Source organism: Hippoglossus stenolepis, chromosome 7 (genome assembly GCF_022539355.2).
Source record: "Hippoglossus stenolepis isolate QCI-W04-F060 chromosome 7, HSTE1.2, whole genome shotgun sequence".
Taxonomy (NCBI): Eukaryota; Metazoa; Chordata; class Actinopteri; order Pleuronectiformes; family Pleuronectidae; genus Hippoglossus; species Hippoglossus stenolepis.
Window position 1 is genome coordinate 8638827 of NC_061489.1, and position 16290 is coordinate 8655116.

The following is a 16290-nucleotide window of genomic DNA, read 5'->3' on the forward strand; positions in this document are numbered from 1 at the left end:
GTAAAATACGGTTTGCATACAAAATAAAGGGGCTTTTGAAAAAGGCATCTTAAAATAAAGTGTTTAATTTTAGAAAATATAAATAAAAATATGTAGTTTGAGTTTGCCCTTTTCTTCTTATTTCTTAACATATCACTACATTTCACAAATAAACAATCTCAACAAATATTTGAAAAATGTAACTGCTCTAACACCTCCTTTCATCTTTGTTCCCCACTTTCTCTTATTCAGTGAGAGAAGTAAACTCTTCCTTGTGTTGCCAGGATTTACAACAGTAAAGACAAACACTCCATCAAAATGTAATAATAAGTCTGGGTCCATATAGAACAGCGTCTGGGTCCTGATCCTGACCGTGGTCCCCCTATTGGTGACCTATGACCTAGGCGATTCTTTTTCGCTCCAGCTTGCCCTTCGGGTGAATCCATGCTTTGACTGTGCACGGCCACCTTCCTTGCGTCGTCCCACCCCTACTAGAGCATTTTCAAATCTTAATTAATTTTTAGATTTTAGACCACAAACAGATGTAACAGGACTTTAGTATTTTGATCGTGAGAATGCTCGCACTAGATGATCCGGTCAAAATGTAGGACCACGCACTTTGCCATTTCAGAATGGCGATTCAAGGGACTTAACTCACAGAAATTTGATCAAACATCACTTCAGAATAAAAACAAAGAGGAAGGTCGAAGAGGAGCTCTAATTCATATGTGACATGTAAACCCCTCACACTGGCCTGTTAATCTGCTCAGATCAGCCTCAAATCATCAACTCGCTCGTTGGTAGGGTTGAATCAGATCAAAAATGGAAGCGATTATCTTCTTGTGTGGAGCACATATAAACCTTTCCCTCTCCACTATCACTATTTTTTATGTTTTTCACATCTGTAGCTGAGAAAGTTTCTGTGTTCAAGTTCCTGGTTTTGCTATGTTAGCTATTAAACAGTGATGAGAGCCTGGAGCACTGATGCTGAAGGATAGATTATTACCAGCCTGAGACCAATGTAAGAAAACTTCTCTCATGCCTGATAAGAGTTCGATCGTTGGTCATTCTGTCAAATGCTCACACTTTTGGGCCGCACCAACACGGTCTTTAATACATTTTGGCATGTGGATTTGATCAGATGAGAAACCTATGGAAGGGAAAGTTTAGGGGGCTTGGTTCCTAATTACATCACCAAGGAGGTAAATATTTTTGTCTGCATTTGTTTGTCTGTTAGTTAACAGGACAGTTGCCACAAAACTTGGTGGAAGGTTGTGGTATGGATCAGGAAAAAAATTAATTCAATTTCGGTGCCGATCCGGATCACAGGCCGGATCCAGGATTGTATTTTTTATTCACTTTCTTTAACATCAAAAAATAATTCATGGATCTTGATTCAAAATTAAATCAGTCATGTGTAGGGGACTGCTATCTCTGAGCGTGTGCAATTTGGCAGAGATCCAAATGAAAATCCAAATGTTGTTAATTTAAACATGGTTTTATATAGGTACTGTTGGGCCTTAGCAGAGGTATGTGCTATGTGGTAAGTTCTAGGTGAGAGAGATATGGGCTGAAGAAGTGTGAACCACTCTGTGGTGTCGCCTGGCCACATTTCCCTTAGTGTGTATCAGAGACACATAAAATGTATTTTCCACAGGTTTATCATGTGACCAATGTGATGATTTTACAGCAAACCATCAGAGGTTGTGCCTCAGATATAGGAAACACAGTCAGTTTGTATAAGTTGTCAGACGAGACAATTCCTTTAAAGCTCTTTGTATAACTTTTTCACATTTTATATTTAAAGTGCACAGAGCATCTGACACCATTGTCACTTTATCTAAAGGCGCGCACAGCTCAGCCTACGTCCGCCCTCGTATCCACACTCCTCCTCTCTCCAGCGTTTACAACATAACAACTTTGTCACCCGGGCTGCCAACTTTTCAGAGCCCTTTAGCTTTAACATGATGCAAACGAGCCGTAGCTGCAAACCTAGCAACTTTTCTTGAGCAGGCATCAGCTACTTTTCTCCAGGTACCTTGATCAGCCACAGCTCTACACTTCACACAACAGCTGCTGGTTATGCAAGTTGGGAGCCAGGTTTAATCAACAGACCAGTAGTGTGCCTGAAACATAAATGAGCTGCATCTGCGTGAGCCACTGTGATGAACCAGTAAGTGCTGGGACTTAGTCTGCCCCCCTACAACTTAGCAGAGCTTCCTCAGCTATATTTACAGCTAATTAAAAGATAATTGTTTATTTTCTGTTGCCACTTTTTCTGCTTTCTATTTCCATTTGCATCCTAATATAGGGGGGTGCAGTGAGTGACAGGGCAGCTGTCTTTTTCCTTCCTAATTCAGTCTGGTACCTATTTATATTTTCAGCTAATATCAGTTTATTTATAACATTAATTTATTTAAATTGAATTATCCTACTTAGAAACTTAACACTGAAGAGCAAACAAAACTATTACACTATTACCTGCAATTCTGTGGAAGTTCCACATCCACTGCCATTTTACATGTAGAAATATATATTTGTGCAAAAGAGCAACAACAACAATGACAATGAAAATAATATTAATAAAAATAATAATAATATTAAATAATAATAATATTTTCTTCTGTTTTTAATTAAGTCTGGGGGGGGGTCACTTCCACTTTTGGGGTGTGCATAGACTGTATATAAAGATAGATAATAAATCCCACTCCTGCGTGTTGATGGATGTTGGGACATTGACCAAACTAAAAAGTCCTCATCAAATCATTTTTTCTCGATAATAATTTCTGTCATTTTCGGTAGTTTTCGATTTCAATGTTTGTTCCAGTTTCATTTTTCCAGTAAGTTCCAAATGTGCAAGATGGCTGTGTTTGTATCCGATATATTTTAGCTTATTTTCTGGATAATGGAAGGAAGTGGAGACGTGTCGTCCATGTTTAAAAACAGTCTGTGCTGCTGCCTAAAGCGAATTTGCTCTCACTGCTCTTTTAGATGTTTATGTTTTTAAGTTTTTTTTTTACATCAAACACATAGAGGTTAATGATGGGTGACGTGATTTTTAATCCATCGCTGTTAACAGCCAGTAGGTGAACTGAGTTTGGCTCATGTCAGTACAGCCATAGTGACAGCAGGCCGGCAAACATGGCAACACCAGTGTTTACACTCTCTTTTCTCTCTCTCCTCTGTTGCTGCTGTGATAGCAGCTGAAGGAGGGAGGTTTCCCAGTGCGTTACATGTCAGCCGTCTGCGGTCACCTATTTTTACTCCCACAAAAATGATGCAACAGCAGCCTTTTATCGATCCTATTTGCTAATGCTACTTTTGATGCTGCCTTTCACCAAGAATTAGGCGAGGCTTAATGTGTTTCTAGTGTCATCTTTTCAGTGTCTGACAGAAAATGGATGACTAAAATGAACACAAAAAAGAGCCCTGGGTAATATTGATGCTCCAAGATCACCACAGATCCTTATAGTCCTAACATCTGAACTACACATTAATGACGTTGTTGTAAAATTCAAATGTGTGTCAGAGCAAATGTCCTTTTGGTATTAACGTGTGTAATGCATAATGTGCGCCCCCAGTTGTAATTTTGTTAGCCAGGGTGGTCAACAACATAGAATACAATAACCCCTATTTCATGATAAGCTGTAATCAGCAGACATGTGATGGTATTACCTTCGGCTCTGGGGAACTACATCAAGAAAATTATCTGCAGATTTGTTGATGATTAAAGTCATAATTTATTGTAGCTCTAATAAACACAGAGACGCACTTTTGCTTTTTTTCATTTGAGTTCAGTTGGAGGCTATCCAGAGTTTGACCCCTGTGATTAATGGCCATGTTTCTAAGCAGATTCTTTGAATTACCATCTAACTGTGAAAGTAGATTTAGTGGGAGAAGAAGCGTGAAAGTAATGAACTTAAAGCCACTAACGAGTCATTGGGCTCTTTATGGAACCGCCTGGTCCCCTGAAGCATCCCGTAGACTGCACAACAGAGCTATAAAGAAGTGTGCGCTGTCCGTGTCTCTGTGTGTGTGCTGAGTGACTGAAATGTGATTTGGAGGTGATCATTTGATTGCAGGGGAGCTGCTGACTTGCTCATTTCACTTGCTTCTCCCTGTTGCCATGGAGATGATTATCTCTCATAACTGACACATCCCACTCTCCTCATATTTGATTCAACAGCCGAGGTTTGTAACAGTTTAAAACAGCAAGACATTCATTAATGCAGAAAATACTCTAATTAGCTTTTTGTTTGACAGCATGATAGAGCAATAGTTGGTAGGTTATACGGAGGCAGAACATAAATGAGGTTTAAAATAGAAAATGAGTTCCTGGTCGTGTTGTCAGCAGCAATATTCTTTAAGATTACAGATGCAATCTTAATCTGTCCTCTATCTCCCCTTAAATGCCCCGTTTGCTATCATAATGCCTGCTGCTCATATCTGATGGCCGTGTTGTGCTTAATAACAAGCTACGACTGCGGGAGGGAGGGGTACGTTGGGAGATAAACAAATTAACAAAGCTATTCGCAGCCCCTGTAACACCAGGGGGTATGAGAGGAGGGGAAAGAGGGCAGTAAAGGAAGAGAGGAGGCCTGCCTTAGCTAATCACAACAGGGGGCATACACTGCAATCATTTACACACAGCATTATCTCTGCAATCATGCATCGTGCCATTGTTGTGCTAATTGGAAACCTTAATTTCTGACATAATTTTATTGCCTCCATTACTTGATGAGTTACTTTTCACCCGAATTAATTAACTCGTCACATAACTCGGAGAGAAAAAAAGAGCGTTGAGGACCGGCAATAATTTGGGTAATAAGGTGGGTATTAAGAAAGCATAAAATCTATTCAGTGAATTTCTGAGCGCTACATCAAGTGTTCAGGACCTCGCTGTTACAACACTGGTCACTCCGTGCAGCGCCACTTAGCATGGGAGATCAGCTACCAGCTCTGATCCACAGTGCACCACGCACGACTGCGGCAAAGCACTGCAATGTTTGGCTGAGTATCATGAGAAAAGATGAAGATTCTGCCAAATGTAACAGCTGCGTTAAGATGATTTTCACCAAGGGGGGGAGCTTCTCCAACATTTTGAAATGTTTGGCTCCGGCTTGGCACGACTGAAAAGGAATATGTCAAGGGTTTTTTTACGTTGCAAATGTCTTGATTCAAACAGCACTATCTGCTGTATACAACTGACAGACAATACACTCTTTATATACCAGGCCCGCAGGATCACAACAAGAAGTGGATATTAATGTGAAAACTTTAGTACTGTAACCAACTTATTCTTTCATTGTAAGCTTATTAATATTTTGTTTGATTTAGCCATTAATCATCTGGTCTAGAACAAAAACATGGAAAATAGCAAGAGAGAAAAAGGAGATCATGCAATCTTTTTTTTCTGACTTAGCTTAGTGAATGTTTACAGCTGAGATGCTTGAATAAGAGATGGTTTGATATGTTTCTTGTAAATCCACTTAACTATCAAAATAGTCTCTATTGTCTGTCACATAGCAGTAAACTAATGCTTCAGTGTAGTGGAGGGTTTTAATACAAGAAAGGTAAAATAAGAAATCTATTGTTCCCTTTAAGATACACTTTCATTATTAATAAAAGTAATTATAATGTTGAAATGATAATATAATTATTATAATTATTAATATATGTAAAAAAAAAACGCCTCCCAAGGCACAGCAGAATAATCTAGCTGATTATATTTTGAATAAAGTAAAATTAATTATCATATTTAAAAAATTGAATAAATAGATTTCGCTTTGTATTACATTATTTCTGATAATAGTGATGAATCTTCAGAACATGATTTAATAAGAGACAGACTTTAATCAATATTCAAAGCAAAATTCAGTGTAGCTATTATTTGATGAAGATGAGAATACCACACAAAACTACTGAGGGAGAGAGAGTTTTTTTGGTTCCTGTCAGTGACTGTTAATTAATTCATTAAAATTACTGAATCATTATGTAATGAGAGAACCTAATCATCTGGTGGCCTGTGTCTCAACCTCTCCCCCTAGACAAAGACATTAAGTCCATGACCACTTTAATCTTACTATTTGAATATCTTTGATTTACAGGCTTACATATCATCTGTATTTACATCCCATACATCTTGGCGCAGTTGCCATGGCGATGTCAACACGAAGATCAATCATTGCCAAGCAGGAGTGGAGCATGACACCAATTAAAAGGTGATGTCGTCTCCAAGTCATCACTCACACTCCTCACTAATGCACTAATTACCGGGGCCGGGACATTAATGGAATAGCATGGTTCAGCCTAGGGATTAATCTGCATGGATTCACCAGTATGTGTGTGCGTGTGTATGTGTGTGTGTGTGTGTGATTAATGCAAACCCCCGCCTGCTCCGGCCTGACCTTGAGCACCACCACAGGAGGGAAATGAACTGGCTGGTGAAGGGTTGGGTTATCTGCTCTCGGGGCGGTAGAGGGGAGACAGTGTGATGGGGCGGAGGGCCGGGCCAAGATTGAGAACTCACAGGGAATTGGTGCAATCGGAGGGGATCAATAAATAAATTTTGTATTTGACTTTGACAAACTTCGCCGACGATCTTCCAGACTGCACAGCAACTTCCTCCAAACTTTTGTGATTTTAAAGATCCAAATTACTACTAAGTATCAGTCATAAAAGCTGCAGTTCATCTTCATTCATGAGTGGCTCGGAAATAAGGTGCTTCCTCATGCGATACTGCGATATGACGATACAATTAATATCCTGCGGTGAAAATGTCAAAGTAAAAGTATGTGAGTATCCTCAACAAGACAAACCTAAAGTATGTAAAGTAAATCAAAAGTACTCAAACTACTTTATGTTCTGTTGGGTAGTTTAGTCGGTAGCAGTGCATTATATATAATCCTACCCTGTAAAGTAAGTAATAACTAAAACTGTGAAGTAAATAGTAGATTATTCCCTTTTAAAATTTGTAGAAATTTATCAACTTTAGTTCTTTGTTTTATTAGTAAGATTAGATGGCAAAAATATATATTAATAAAAGTAGTAATGAAATTTGCAGAGGTGTGATAAAAACTAAAATAAAAAGTGAGAGATAAATAATAAGATCTCAATTTAAAACAAATTAAAAAATGTAATATTAAACAAAGCACAATGAAGTAATAGGCTAAGACAAAAAAGGGTGGATTAATATAGACAGGCTACATGGCTTAAATTTATAATAAGGTTAATGTGTGTGTGTGTGTGTGTGTGTGTGTGTGTGTGTGAGTGTGTGAAAGAGAGAGAGAGGGGGGGAGGGAGTGAATGAATAAGTACTTATTGTACTGCATGTGCTCATCACAGAGTAATTACCAGTGTTGTGTGCTGTGGTCTCGAACAGCTAATTTAAATTTTGGAATATTCCACAGAGTGCCAAATTTAGAAAACATTACCTGCTGCTTTTAAACCCAACTTTTAATCAGTCCTGCTTTTCTCTCTATTGATTTCCTTTTCTGTTTCTGTTTTTCTTTTTCTTCTTTTTATCCTTTTTTTATTTGGGGTTCTTGTGAATTTTTTTACCCTTTGATACTTGCAACATTGTGTGCATGTAAAAGTTTCTGTTCGTTTCTCTCTGTACTTTTATTGATCCCTGAATTAATTAGGCAGTCTCTCCAAACACAGCCCAATTTCCTCGCTCCTCTTGCATTCTGTTTTGACAACGTTGATTCGTTAAATAAAGTCTGAACAAACTCAACAAAGAAGCGTCTGGCTACACATGACAACATTGCATCCTTGGTAGGTGTAGTGCACTGCGACTCACCGATGACGTATGTGAGCAGCAGGGCCAAGGTGAGCGTGAGGAGCGATGCAGAAAGGGCAGTACACTTCCAGTTGCAGCAGCGGTGAGGCTTGTTAAAAGTAAACAGTGGTCTTGTCACGCTGCTGCGAGGGAGGGGCCGCGGCGGAGGAGAGTACACTGTCCCGGAGGTCAGGGGGTAACCCTGCCCCGCCCCTGACAGGAGAGCCGATGAGCCAGAGCCTTGCTTGAACAGGAAGTGTCTGTGGGACAAACAAAAAGCAAAATACATGGTCTGATTTAATTATCAATATCCTGAATAATTAATCAAACAAAGCGCTCTTGATTACAGACAACTGTCAACTGAAACTGAAACTGAAATGACAACTGCTCCAGCAGATTTGAACCATATGCTGTGTATAAACATGAACGACGGGCCTCCACTTCCTCCCACTATCCAGAAATTAAGCTAAAATATTCCAGATACGAACGCCACCATCTTGCAGATTTGGAGTCAGAGTCTGCACAGTCGCAATCGTTTTTTATAGCATTAATTAACTAATTAAAACCAAACATACTGGAATAAAAAGCACCTGGGACATATTTCAGTGTGATCAACGACAGTATTTAGTTTGGTCCATGTGCTATCAACTAACACGGAGGAGGCTGGATTTAAGACCTGAACTGCAGGCAGAACCCAAGTGATCGAGACGCTTTAGCTTCACTTCATATCAGTCTATGATTATAGCAGCGGGGAGAGAAGTTAGGCCTACTTGAGTAAAAACAGTAACGATGAGTATTGACAGTCATTGAGTCATTGATTCGATGCTAATCTTAGTTTCAATATAGTCCCAGGCACTATGGCTGAATGCTATACACGATGAAGTGCTTAAAGAAGCTAAGCACTTAAATCATTCAATTGATTTTAGAGGCAAAGAAACGTTTTCCTCTTGCAGTGTTGCTGTAGTATAGTTTTGACAGTATTATAAAATCACTGTAAGTTTTCACATTTGGCACTAAGAGAGGTGATGACTAACCTCTGTGCTTTGGGGGGGTGCTGCAGGAGTGTAAACATCCTTAAAGAGCTGTTATTACCCTAAACTCTGACAAACTAAGCAGTGGACAAGCTGTAGTGACCTTGTAATTATTAGTAAATGGTGTTCTCCTTGGCATTGGGAGTAATGTGTGGTTGCTGTAAAAAGGCCCTAGTGCTAGCTAGCCATACATGCTAATATTTGCAGTTCTTAAGGCAGACAAGTTGAATCCGTTCTCCACACTTTTGCTTTTGAGTTTTTTTTTTGTTGTTCTGGAAAGCCCAATTAAAAAAAGAGTGTGACCTCAGCTCGTGCTGCTTGGCATGAGAAACCCATAACTTGGCAGAACGATCCATGCCTGTTTACGGTTGTTAAGCTATGACTGGACGATCGCTGTTCAGGGGACTTGTTTAGAGAACCGTCAATTAATTGCCGTCTTTATCTTAAGAGCAGGAAGCCTTTCCGCACTGTGTCCCACAAACTACCTGTCACCTCCGGGACCACCTCCTGTGTCTTTCTTAAGTAGATTATGGTGTGACGTTGGAAACAATCACAGTTGTTGTGCAGGCCTATCTAGGACAGTGATTCACTGGCTTTGCCAATTACCTCGGCACAACACAGACATCATCTTCTCTAAGGTAGCCTATCTAGTTATTATATATTATATTATTCTGATTCTATTTATGCAAATCTACACTCAGTGGAATTCAGTCTCACACTGAAGCACGCCTGACTGAAACTCATTTAAAGGGCCCCCAAGGTGGGAGATTTTAGAAGAGGCCCTCTCCTGCTATTTTTTAATCACTGCATACAGTCAGGCTCAGGATTCAGATACCACACACACACACACACACAACTGACTGTTCCACTTCGCTGCTACGTGAAGTCCTAACTAAACATTACCTGTCGAAAAGCTCTTAGTACTATAGGAGCATGTAATTCAGTTAAACCCTTGATATCCCGCATGTTTGGCCGCATTTGTGTGCTTTTAATTTAAGTGGTCTCTTTAATTTGCAAGTAATGCATCATCAAAGATTAATCCAGAAAGCTGAAATCAAGGAAGAAAAGTAGCCTGAGAAAGTCCCTAAGCTCCGTGATTCCACTCGCAATTTATATTATGTTCCACCATAAATTCTGGTAGGTGAGCAGTATACAGCAAGTGACAAATGTAAAACACGGACATTATTCACAGTTAGTGCACCATAACCATTTAAACAATAGAAAATTTCCACAAAATGCATGCAACCAACTGCGGTGTAATACACCCAGAGCAGCACATCAGCGTAAGTGACAGAATATTAAACCACAATCTCATATCCAGGCCAAGTCCTTCATCAGAGAGGAAGCCCAAATTTAACCCAAAAAAAGCTGCCTCTCTGGTGCAATAGTGGCTAATGCAGAACAGCACTCATATGAAGGAGAATAAAAAATCCCTGACAGCCAAGGATCAGTGACTTACCTATTCCTTTTTTAACTCATCAAAGTGACTTCTTAAGTTATACAGCTGTATTAGTTATGAGGATGGGGTTCATTTTCATTATGAAAAAGAGCACATTAGATGGCAGATGATGATAGGAAACTAAACTGAAGGGCAATTAATCTGGGTAGCATTTCATCTATATTGTGTTTGGATAATGGAGGGCGAGGGTTGGAGGGTGTCAGTTGAGGAAGCAGAAATATGGCTGTTAGGAAATTATGCAATTTGGAAAAGTGGATCTGGGGAGGCAATTATAAGTAGTTCCAGCCTGTCCTGGCCACACTGACTTACATCAAAAGAAAAAAAAATGAACAAAGACTGCTGGTGTGGAGAAATAAAACATGGCGATACTGGAGAGAACACCAGCGGCATAAAAAAAACAAAACAGGTATGACTCATTGTTTTTTTTGTGTGTGTATTTTCCATAACAAAAGAATATCTTGGAGCTCCTGGAATTCAGAGACTGCAATGATTGCCCCAGGTTACTGTGTGTTCTCCGGGGGTTAATACAGGCTGCGAGTGCGATATGTTCAGGCAGACATGCAGCTTGCCAAAAGTGTTATGCTGTCCGTGCTGCAGCGGCAGGTGTGAGGTCACAGACTGCTGCAAGGACCACGGTCTCTGAAGGGCCCACAGAGGACAGGCCATTAGAGCGGGGCCAGACAGCCGACTGACAGTGTCGCTGGACACCAGACTGCGGCACCCGCCTTTACACCTCGTCCATTTGTCCTCGACAGAAACTCATCCATCTTCTCAAGTCATTTAGTCTCATATTCAGCCTTGAATACAGATTGTACTTAAAACCATGAGCACATTTCTGCCAGTGTGGGAGAGTTTAAAGAATTTTGTTTAAATAATTTCGGGTGTGATCTCTCCAGGGTGTACGCCACCTCACGCTAATGTCAGCTGGGATTGGCTCCAGCTCCACCCCACAACCCTCAGGGGATAAGCATGATAGATAATGGACGGATGGATGATTTGGGGTATATGCACGGCAGAATAAAGTATATCATTGAATTAGTGCCATGCAAATTATAGGAAAATATGTGAAAGAAGATAATTTGCATTGAAAAATTTCGAAAATAAATGTATTATTATTAGCAATTTCTTTAATTTAAAAGGACTTTTCAAACATTGAGGGAAGTCATAGGGCTTTCCATGAGGTAAAACACGCATCAAAAAAAAGTAATGAACTGTAGAATAAAATAAAAAACAGCCACAAATTTGACAGGGGAACAATTTCAGTGCATTTAGCAAATCTCATCCCATTGACACTGACGTCTTGTTTCGGAAGCGTTAATTGACCTAACCTGTGGTATGATCAATATTGTTTGTTTCTCCCCTATTTACTCTGTGACTGTCTGAGTGTTTCTCTATTATTGTGCTTCCAAAACATGGCCCTACAGCGGAGACAGATGACAACCATCCCTCCCTGTTTGTTTCCCCTCCTCTCTCCATTCACCCATCAAGTGTCTGCTGAGGGCTGTGAGTCAGATGGGGGACACAGGAGGCTGCACATGGAGCAGGCACACACCTAAGGGTCAATGGTAGTTCAACCCTGAAAGGCCAGAGATAGACTTAGGACACACTCACACACAACGAGAGGGAGAGATGTCCACACAAGACAAGCATACACGGAAAGATGTCAAATACAGGTGAGCATTTTCACATAGCTGAGGCCAGTACACGGGTCGAGTCCAAAGTGGGGCCATTATTGCTCTGCTGAAGGTGGCTAACAGAGAAAAGGGGATCCGAATCAAGTTGAAGAAACTGCATTTGTCAACACTGCGTGCAGCTCTATTCGTCTTGTGCGAAGCTTTAAAAACATTCTTCACTGTTCTTCCTGGCTCCCTGCCTTTGATCTTCTCAGACAATATCCAGAGGCAACGCCCAGGAAGCTCTGAATTCATTTCAGAGGGCAGATTTCCCCGGAGACAGGAAGAAAATGAGAGCTCCCGCTCTCCAGGAGGTCGGAGACTACGGCCCAAGGGCTGTCTCTACCTGGATATGTGCGAATGAGTGTGTGTGTGGTGCAGTGTGGGTGGAGGCCTTTGTGCACAGGTATATGGGTATATGTGGTAGGTGTGTGTGTTATGTGTGTGTATGTGTGTGTGTATGTACTTGTTTTTGTTATATCTTTAGGACCATTTCCAGAATAAACATTGACCTTGTCAGGACCAGTAGACATCACCGGGACCAAAGCCTGGTCCTGATGAGGCTAAATGTCATCTCTGAGCTCCTGTTTAAGGTTAAATGTAAGATGTGAGTTGTGTTGAGGTGGTCATAGTTAAAGTTCGGGATAAGGTTGGTTAAGCTGTCCACAATGAATGGAAGTCAATGTAAAACTTTTATAAGGATAGTTAAGCAAACCTGCGTGTGTGTGTGTGTGTGTGTGTAAGCTGACTTCACTGTGTATCTGCACAAGCACAGCGTAAGATTCAAGTCTCATTTCTTAGCGATAAGAGGAAGAGGAGAAGACAGGGCATCAGTCAATTTATTACAGTCCCAACATTTGTTATGCCTCTTAACACACACAGTGCGAGATCCAGTCAGATATATTGAATATCCATATCTGCATCCTTCCACTTACACAAGCTGCCTTCTCCAGAAACATAACGGATATGCAGCCGAATAGGAAATCCATGCACACTTCAAACAATCTTAATCTCGGCTGACGCAATGTCAATACATTTCAATACAGATTCATCAAATTCGCATCAAGGAAAATGGAAGTATACTTGACACCGAGAGATATTATTTATTTTTTTTGCCATTTTTTATTGAGGTCATAGCATCACTTATAATTCCATTGGCATGCTCCTCAATGTTAAGTTTGTAAACACTTGATAAATTTTTAATCTCACGCCTGAGATTGAGCCGATAGCAGCGTCAGGGTGAAAATTATAAAATCATTATATTATTAGGATATCTGAGAATATGAAAGAAGAAGGGGAGGAGGGTGCTTGAATATTAAATCCATCCAAAACAGTTAAGCACTGAAGACCCCAAAAATACAGATAGAAAAGAGCCAATAATATCTGATTGATGTTATGGAGGGATACTACTCTGTTGACTATGAATATGATTACATTTTATGGTTCAGAACTAATAGCGCACTATCAAATTAAACTTATTTGACTATAAAGTCCCAAATGTAAAAATGCATTATGACAAAAAGCCACCATCCAATATACCGAGCCACTGTGGAAATTGCTTTTATAATCATATCTTTCTTTGGGAGAGAGTTCTTTATGTTCAGCAAATATCGTTGGAACAATTTGAAAAAAGAAAAGCATAAATTTTGTTTATGGTGGATTTTCATTTAAAGCACACACACACACACACACACATATTTAAGTAATGTAATTACAATGCACTCCTGACAAGTCTTTTACACTGATACTCATGTCTGGCCAGTGATTAATTTAAATTGTCACTGAATCTAATTTTATTCTTCCTATCCTTTAAATGAGGTAAGATCTAATTATGGCCTTAATGCATAACTTATTAAAAACCCTTCTTCTGGCATGGCAGCCTGCCAATCTCGTCCCCACTCATAATACCAGGATTCAGCTGCAGCACTGAGCTCTCATTAGACATGCAAACATATTCTTTTGCACCTTGCTGCTTCTTCTCGGAAGCAGTTCCACAAATGAGGATCTCCTAAATTATTCCCTGATCAATTATTACTTATACAGCAAGCATATGCTTAATGCTTTTGCATGGGATAAAATTCCAGCGAATTCGTCTCCGGGGCATTTGGAAACATTTTCTTGGGTACAACAATTGAGGATGGAATCACAATGTGTTCCTGAAAAGACAATTTCTACTGGATACTGAATTTTTCTTTTATTTTGAATCGTATAAACTCAGATACACGTCTACTGGTAAATCTGTCTGCAGTAGGGGGTACGAAAATGAAAAGAAGCCAGAAAAACCTGAAATATTCTTTATGACTTTGATGGTGAGCAGAGTCCTGTAATAATACCCCAGAGGCCTGTGTGGTGTTCCACTTACTGCTCACTACTCGTGCAAAACATTTCCATCCTCACCAACTCTTGAGTCCAACGTTCATTCCTAATCATTCTACTCAGATTTTTCTAATAAATTGTGAAAGTCTGCCGACTCCAGAGTCCCGAAGAGAAAAAAAGACTTCTTTAATCTAATGATCCTCATTTGTGAGATTAAAGAACGGTCTTTAATCAAGTGACATTATGTTGAAGTATGGTGGTTTGCCTGGAAGGAATCTTTATTTTAAGAGTTTCAGTACAAAACAACATATCCGTCTTTCTGGACTAAAAGCATGTTGGAATGAAACCCTGTATTGAATCCAAATGTATTAAATCGGCTCACCTTTTTCTGTTCACTTGTTCAGAAAAAAAAAAACACCATGCTGAAAATAACCTTTTAAGGGTACATTAATAAGAGGAGCTTGTAGCGTTCTCTCACCTGGTCTCTAGGGGAATGTTGCTGTTGAGCACCCAGCTGTTGTGAAGCTGCGCCTGGTCTGTGCTAGAGCCGTTGTCTGCCCCCTGGCCACCCTGGCTGGCCTGGCACCGCGTCGGCATGGTCTTCCTCTGCAGGCTGACTTGAGTGTAGGGCGCCGGGCGGGCACACGTGCAGGCGTGCGGCGGCGGGGGAGGCGGTGGCAGCGGGCGGAACGTGAACTGCCCACCTGGACTGCTGGGCAGCTCTGCGTGGAGAGACGGAGGAGAAAAGCAGGGGAGCAGGCGGAGGAGGAGGAGGGAGGGAGGGATTGAGGGAGGGAGGAACAGGGGAGAAATAAACATAGGTTTATTAGGAGTGCCGTACCATAAATTACAAATAAAAGTGGCGTGTTCGTTGACAGTTTATTGTTATTGCGCTGATTGGGGGGCATAAATCACCTTAAAAACTGTCCCCGTCCAGAGCCTTCCCTTCCTACCTGCTTTGATACACTTCCAGCCGCCCCATAAATAGCTTCTTGGCTGGCTGCAACATCCAGGAGTCTTTTAAGAGCTAACATCTCCTGGCTTAATCTGCACCCTTCAGCCCCAACTACCCATGTGATGTTTATTATGAGATCTGCAGCTTTGGCGGAATGAGCTAGCCAGCTGTAATTCCCGCACACTGGTAACCTCAGGGTCTAGCTGGGCCTCTCTCAATCCATCATTTATCATTCTCTTTCACCATCACTCTCCCACTTCTCGCCTCCACCCTCCTGCTACTCACTCTCACTTTGCAGTCTGTCCTTAAACCGAACGTAGACTAATTACAGTTTTGCCGAATGTACAAATGTGCTTTGTTTAATGTCAGTGTATCTGCATCTGTGTGTACGGTCGCACCGAACTCTACATGAGGCATCTCAGGACATTAGTTGTCTGTGCCCAGGCCATATGGCTGCAGCACGGTAGTACGAGCACAGCAAATCCCACGTCCCCGAAGAGCAGCTCTGTCCAGCTGTATTGACAATCAATGTAACATTAGCCTTGTAAGGGAGTAGGGACTCTAAGAATCTGGTTGACAGAAAAATATTGGTCCTCAACTCTATTCGCTGCCAAAATGTCACCAATAATTTAGTATCTGAAACTGTAGCCCACCTGGGAGATCACCGCAATCTTCTCTGCTCAAAGAGTTAAAGTAAAGCTGAGACGCACACCAGAGAACACATCGTACAATTCTCGCCGTATGAAAACGGGGAAACGTTGGGTATTAAATAATCTCATTTCAGTTTCCAGCTTCTATTGCCTGCATAAAAAAAACCCCTGCATGTTACTGGATTCTGCACTTCAGCTACCATTATGTTGAAAATGTAGGCATCATTTATCATTTTTCTTTTTCAAATATTGCCAGGAAACAGTTATGGAACATCAACATTTCCATTTTACTGAATCTCTGCACATGCCCTGACATTATATCGCTATTCTGATCTCTTCACACCAAATTGCTTCTGCCTTTTCGCACAAACATGTCAACCAATATGCTCTGTCACATCCACCAATAAGTACAATGTTCATCGACAGGCCACAGAGCACATCAGGTTT

At 40.7% G+C, this 16290-nt stretch overlaps 1 protein-coding gene across 1 annotated transcript in view; it reads right to left on the bottom strand.

The window, feature by feature from the left end:
- The window catches only part of tenm1 (teneurin transmembrane protein 1), a 180259-nt gene that overhangs the window by 109809 nt on the left and 54160 nt on the right, over nucleotides 1–16290 (bottom strand). Inside the window, exons 4-5 of the mRNA XM_035162292.2 lie at nucleotides 14717–14960; nucleotides 7781–8019 (exon numbers count right to left, since the gene is read on the bottom strand). Of these exons, the coding sequence (XP_035018183.2) occupies nucleotides 7781–8019; nucleotides 14717–14960 (483 nt within the window). The remainder of the gene's footprint in view (nucleotides 1–7780; nucleotides 8020–14716; nucleotides 14961–16290) is intronic.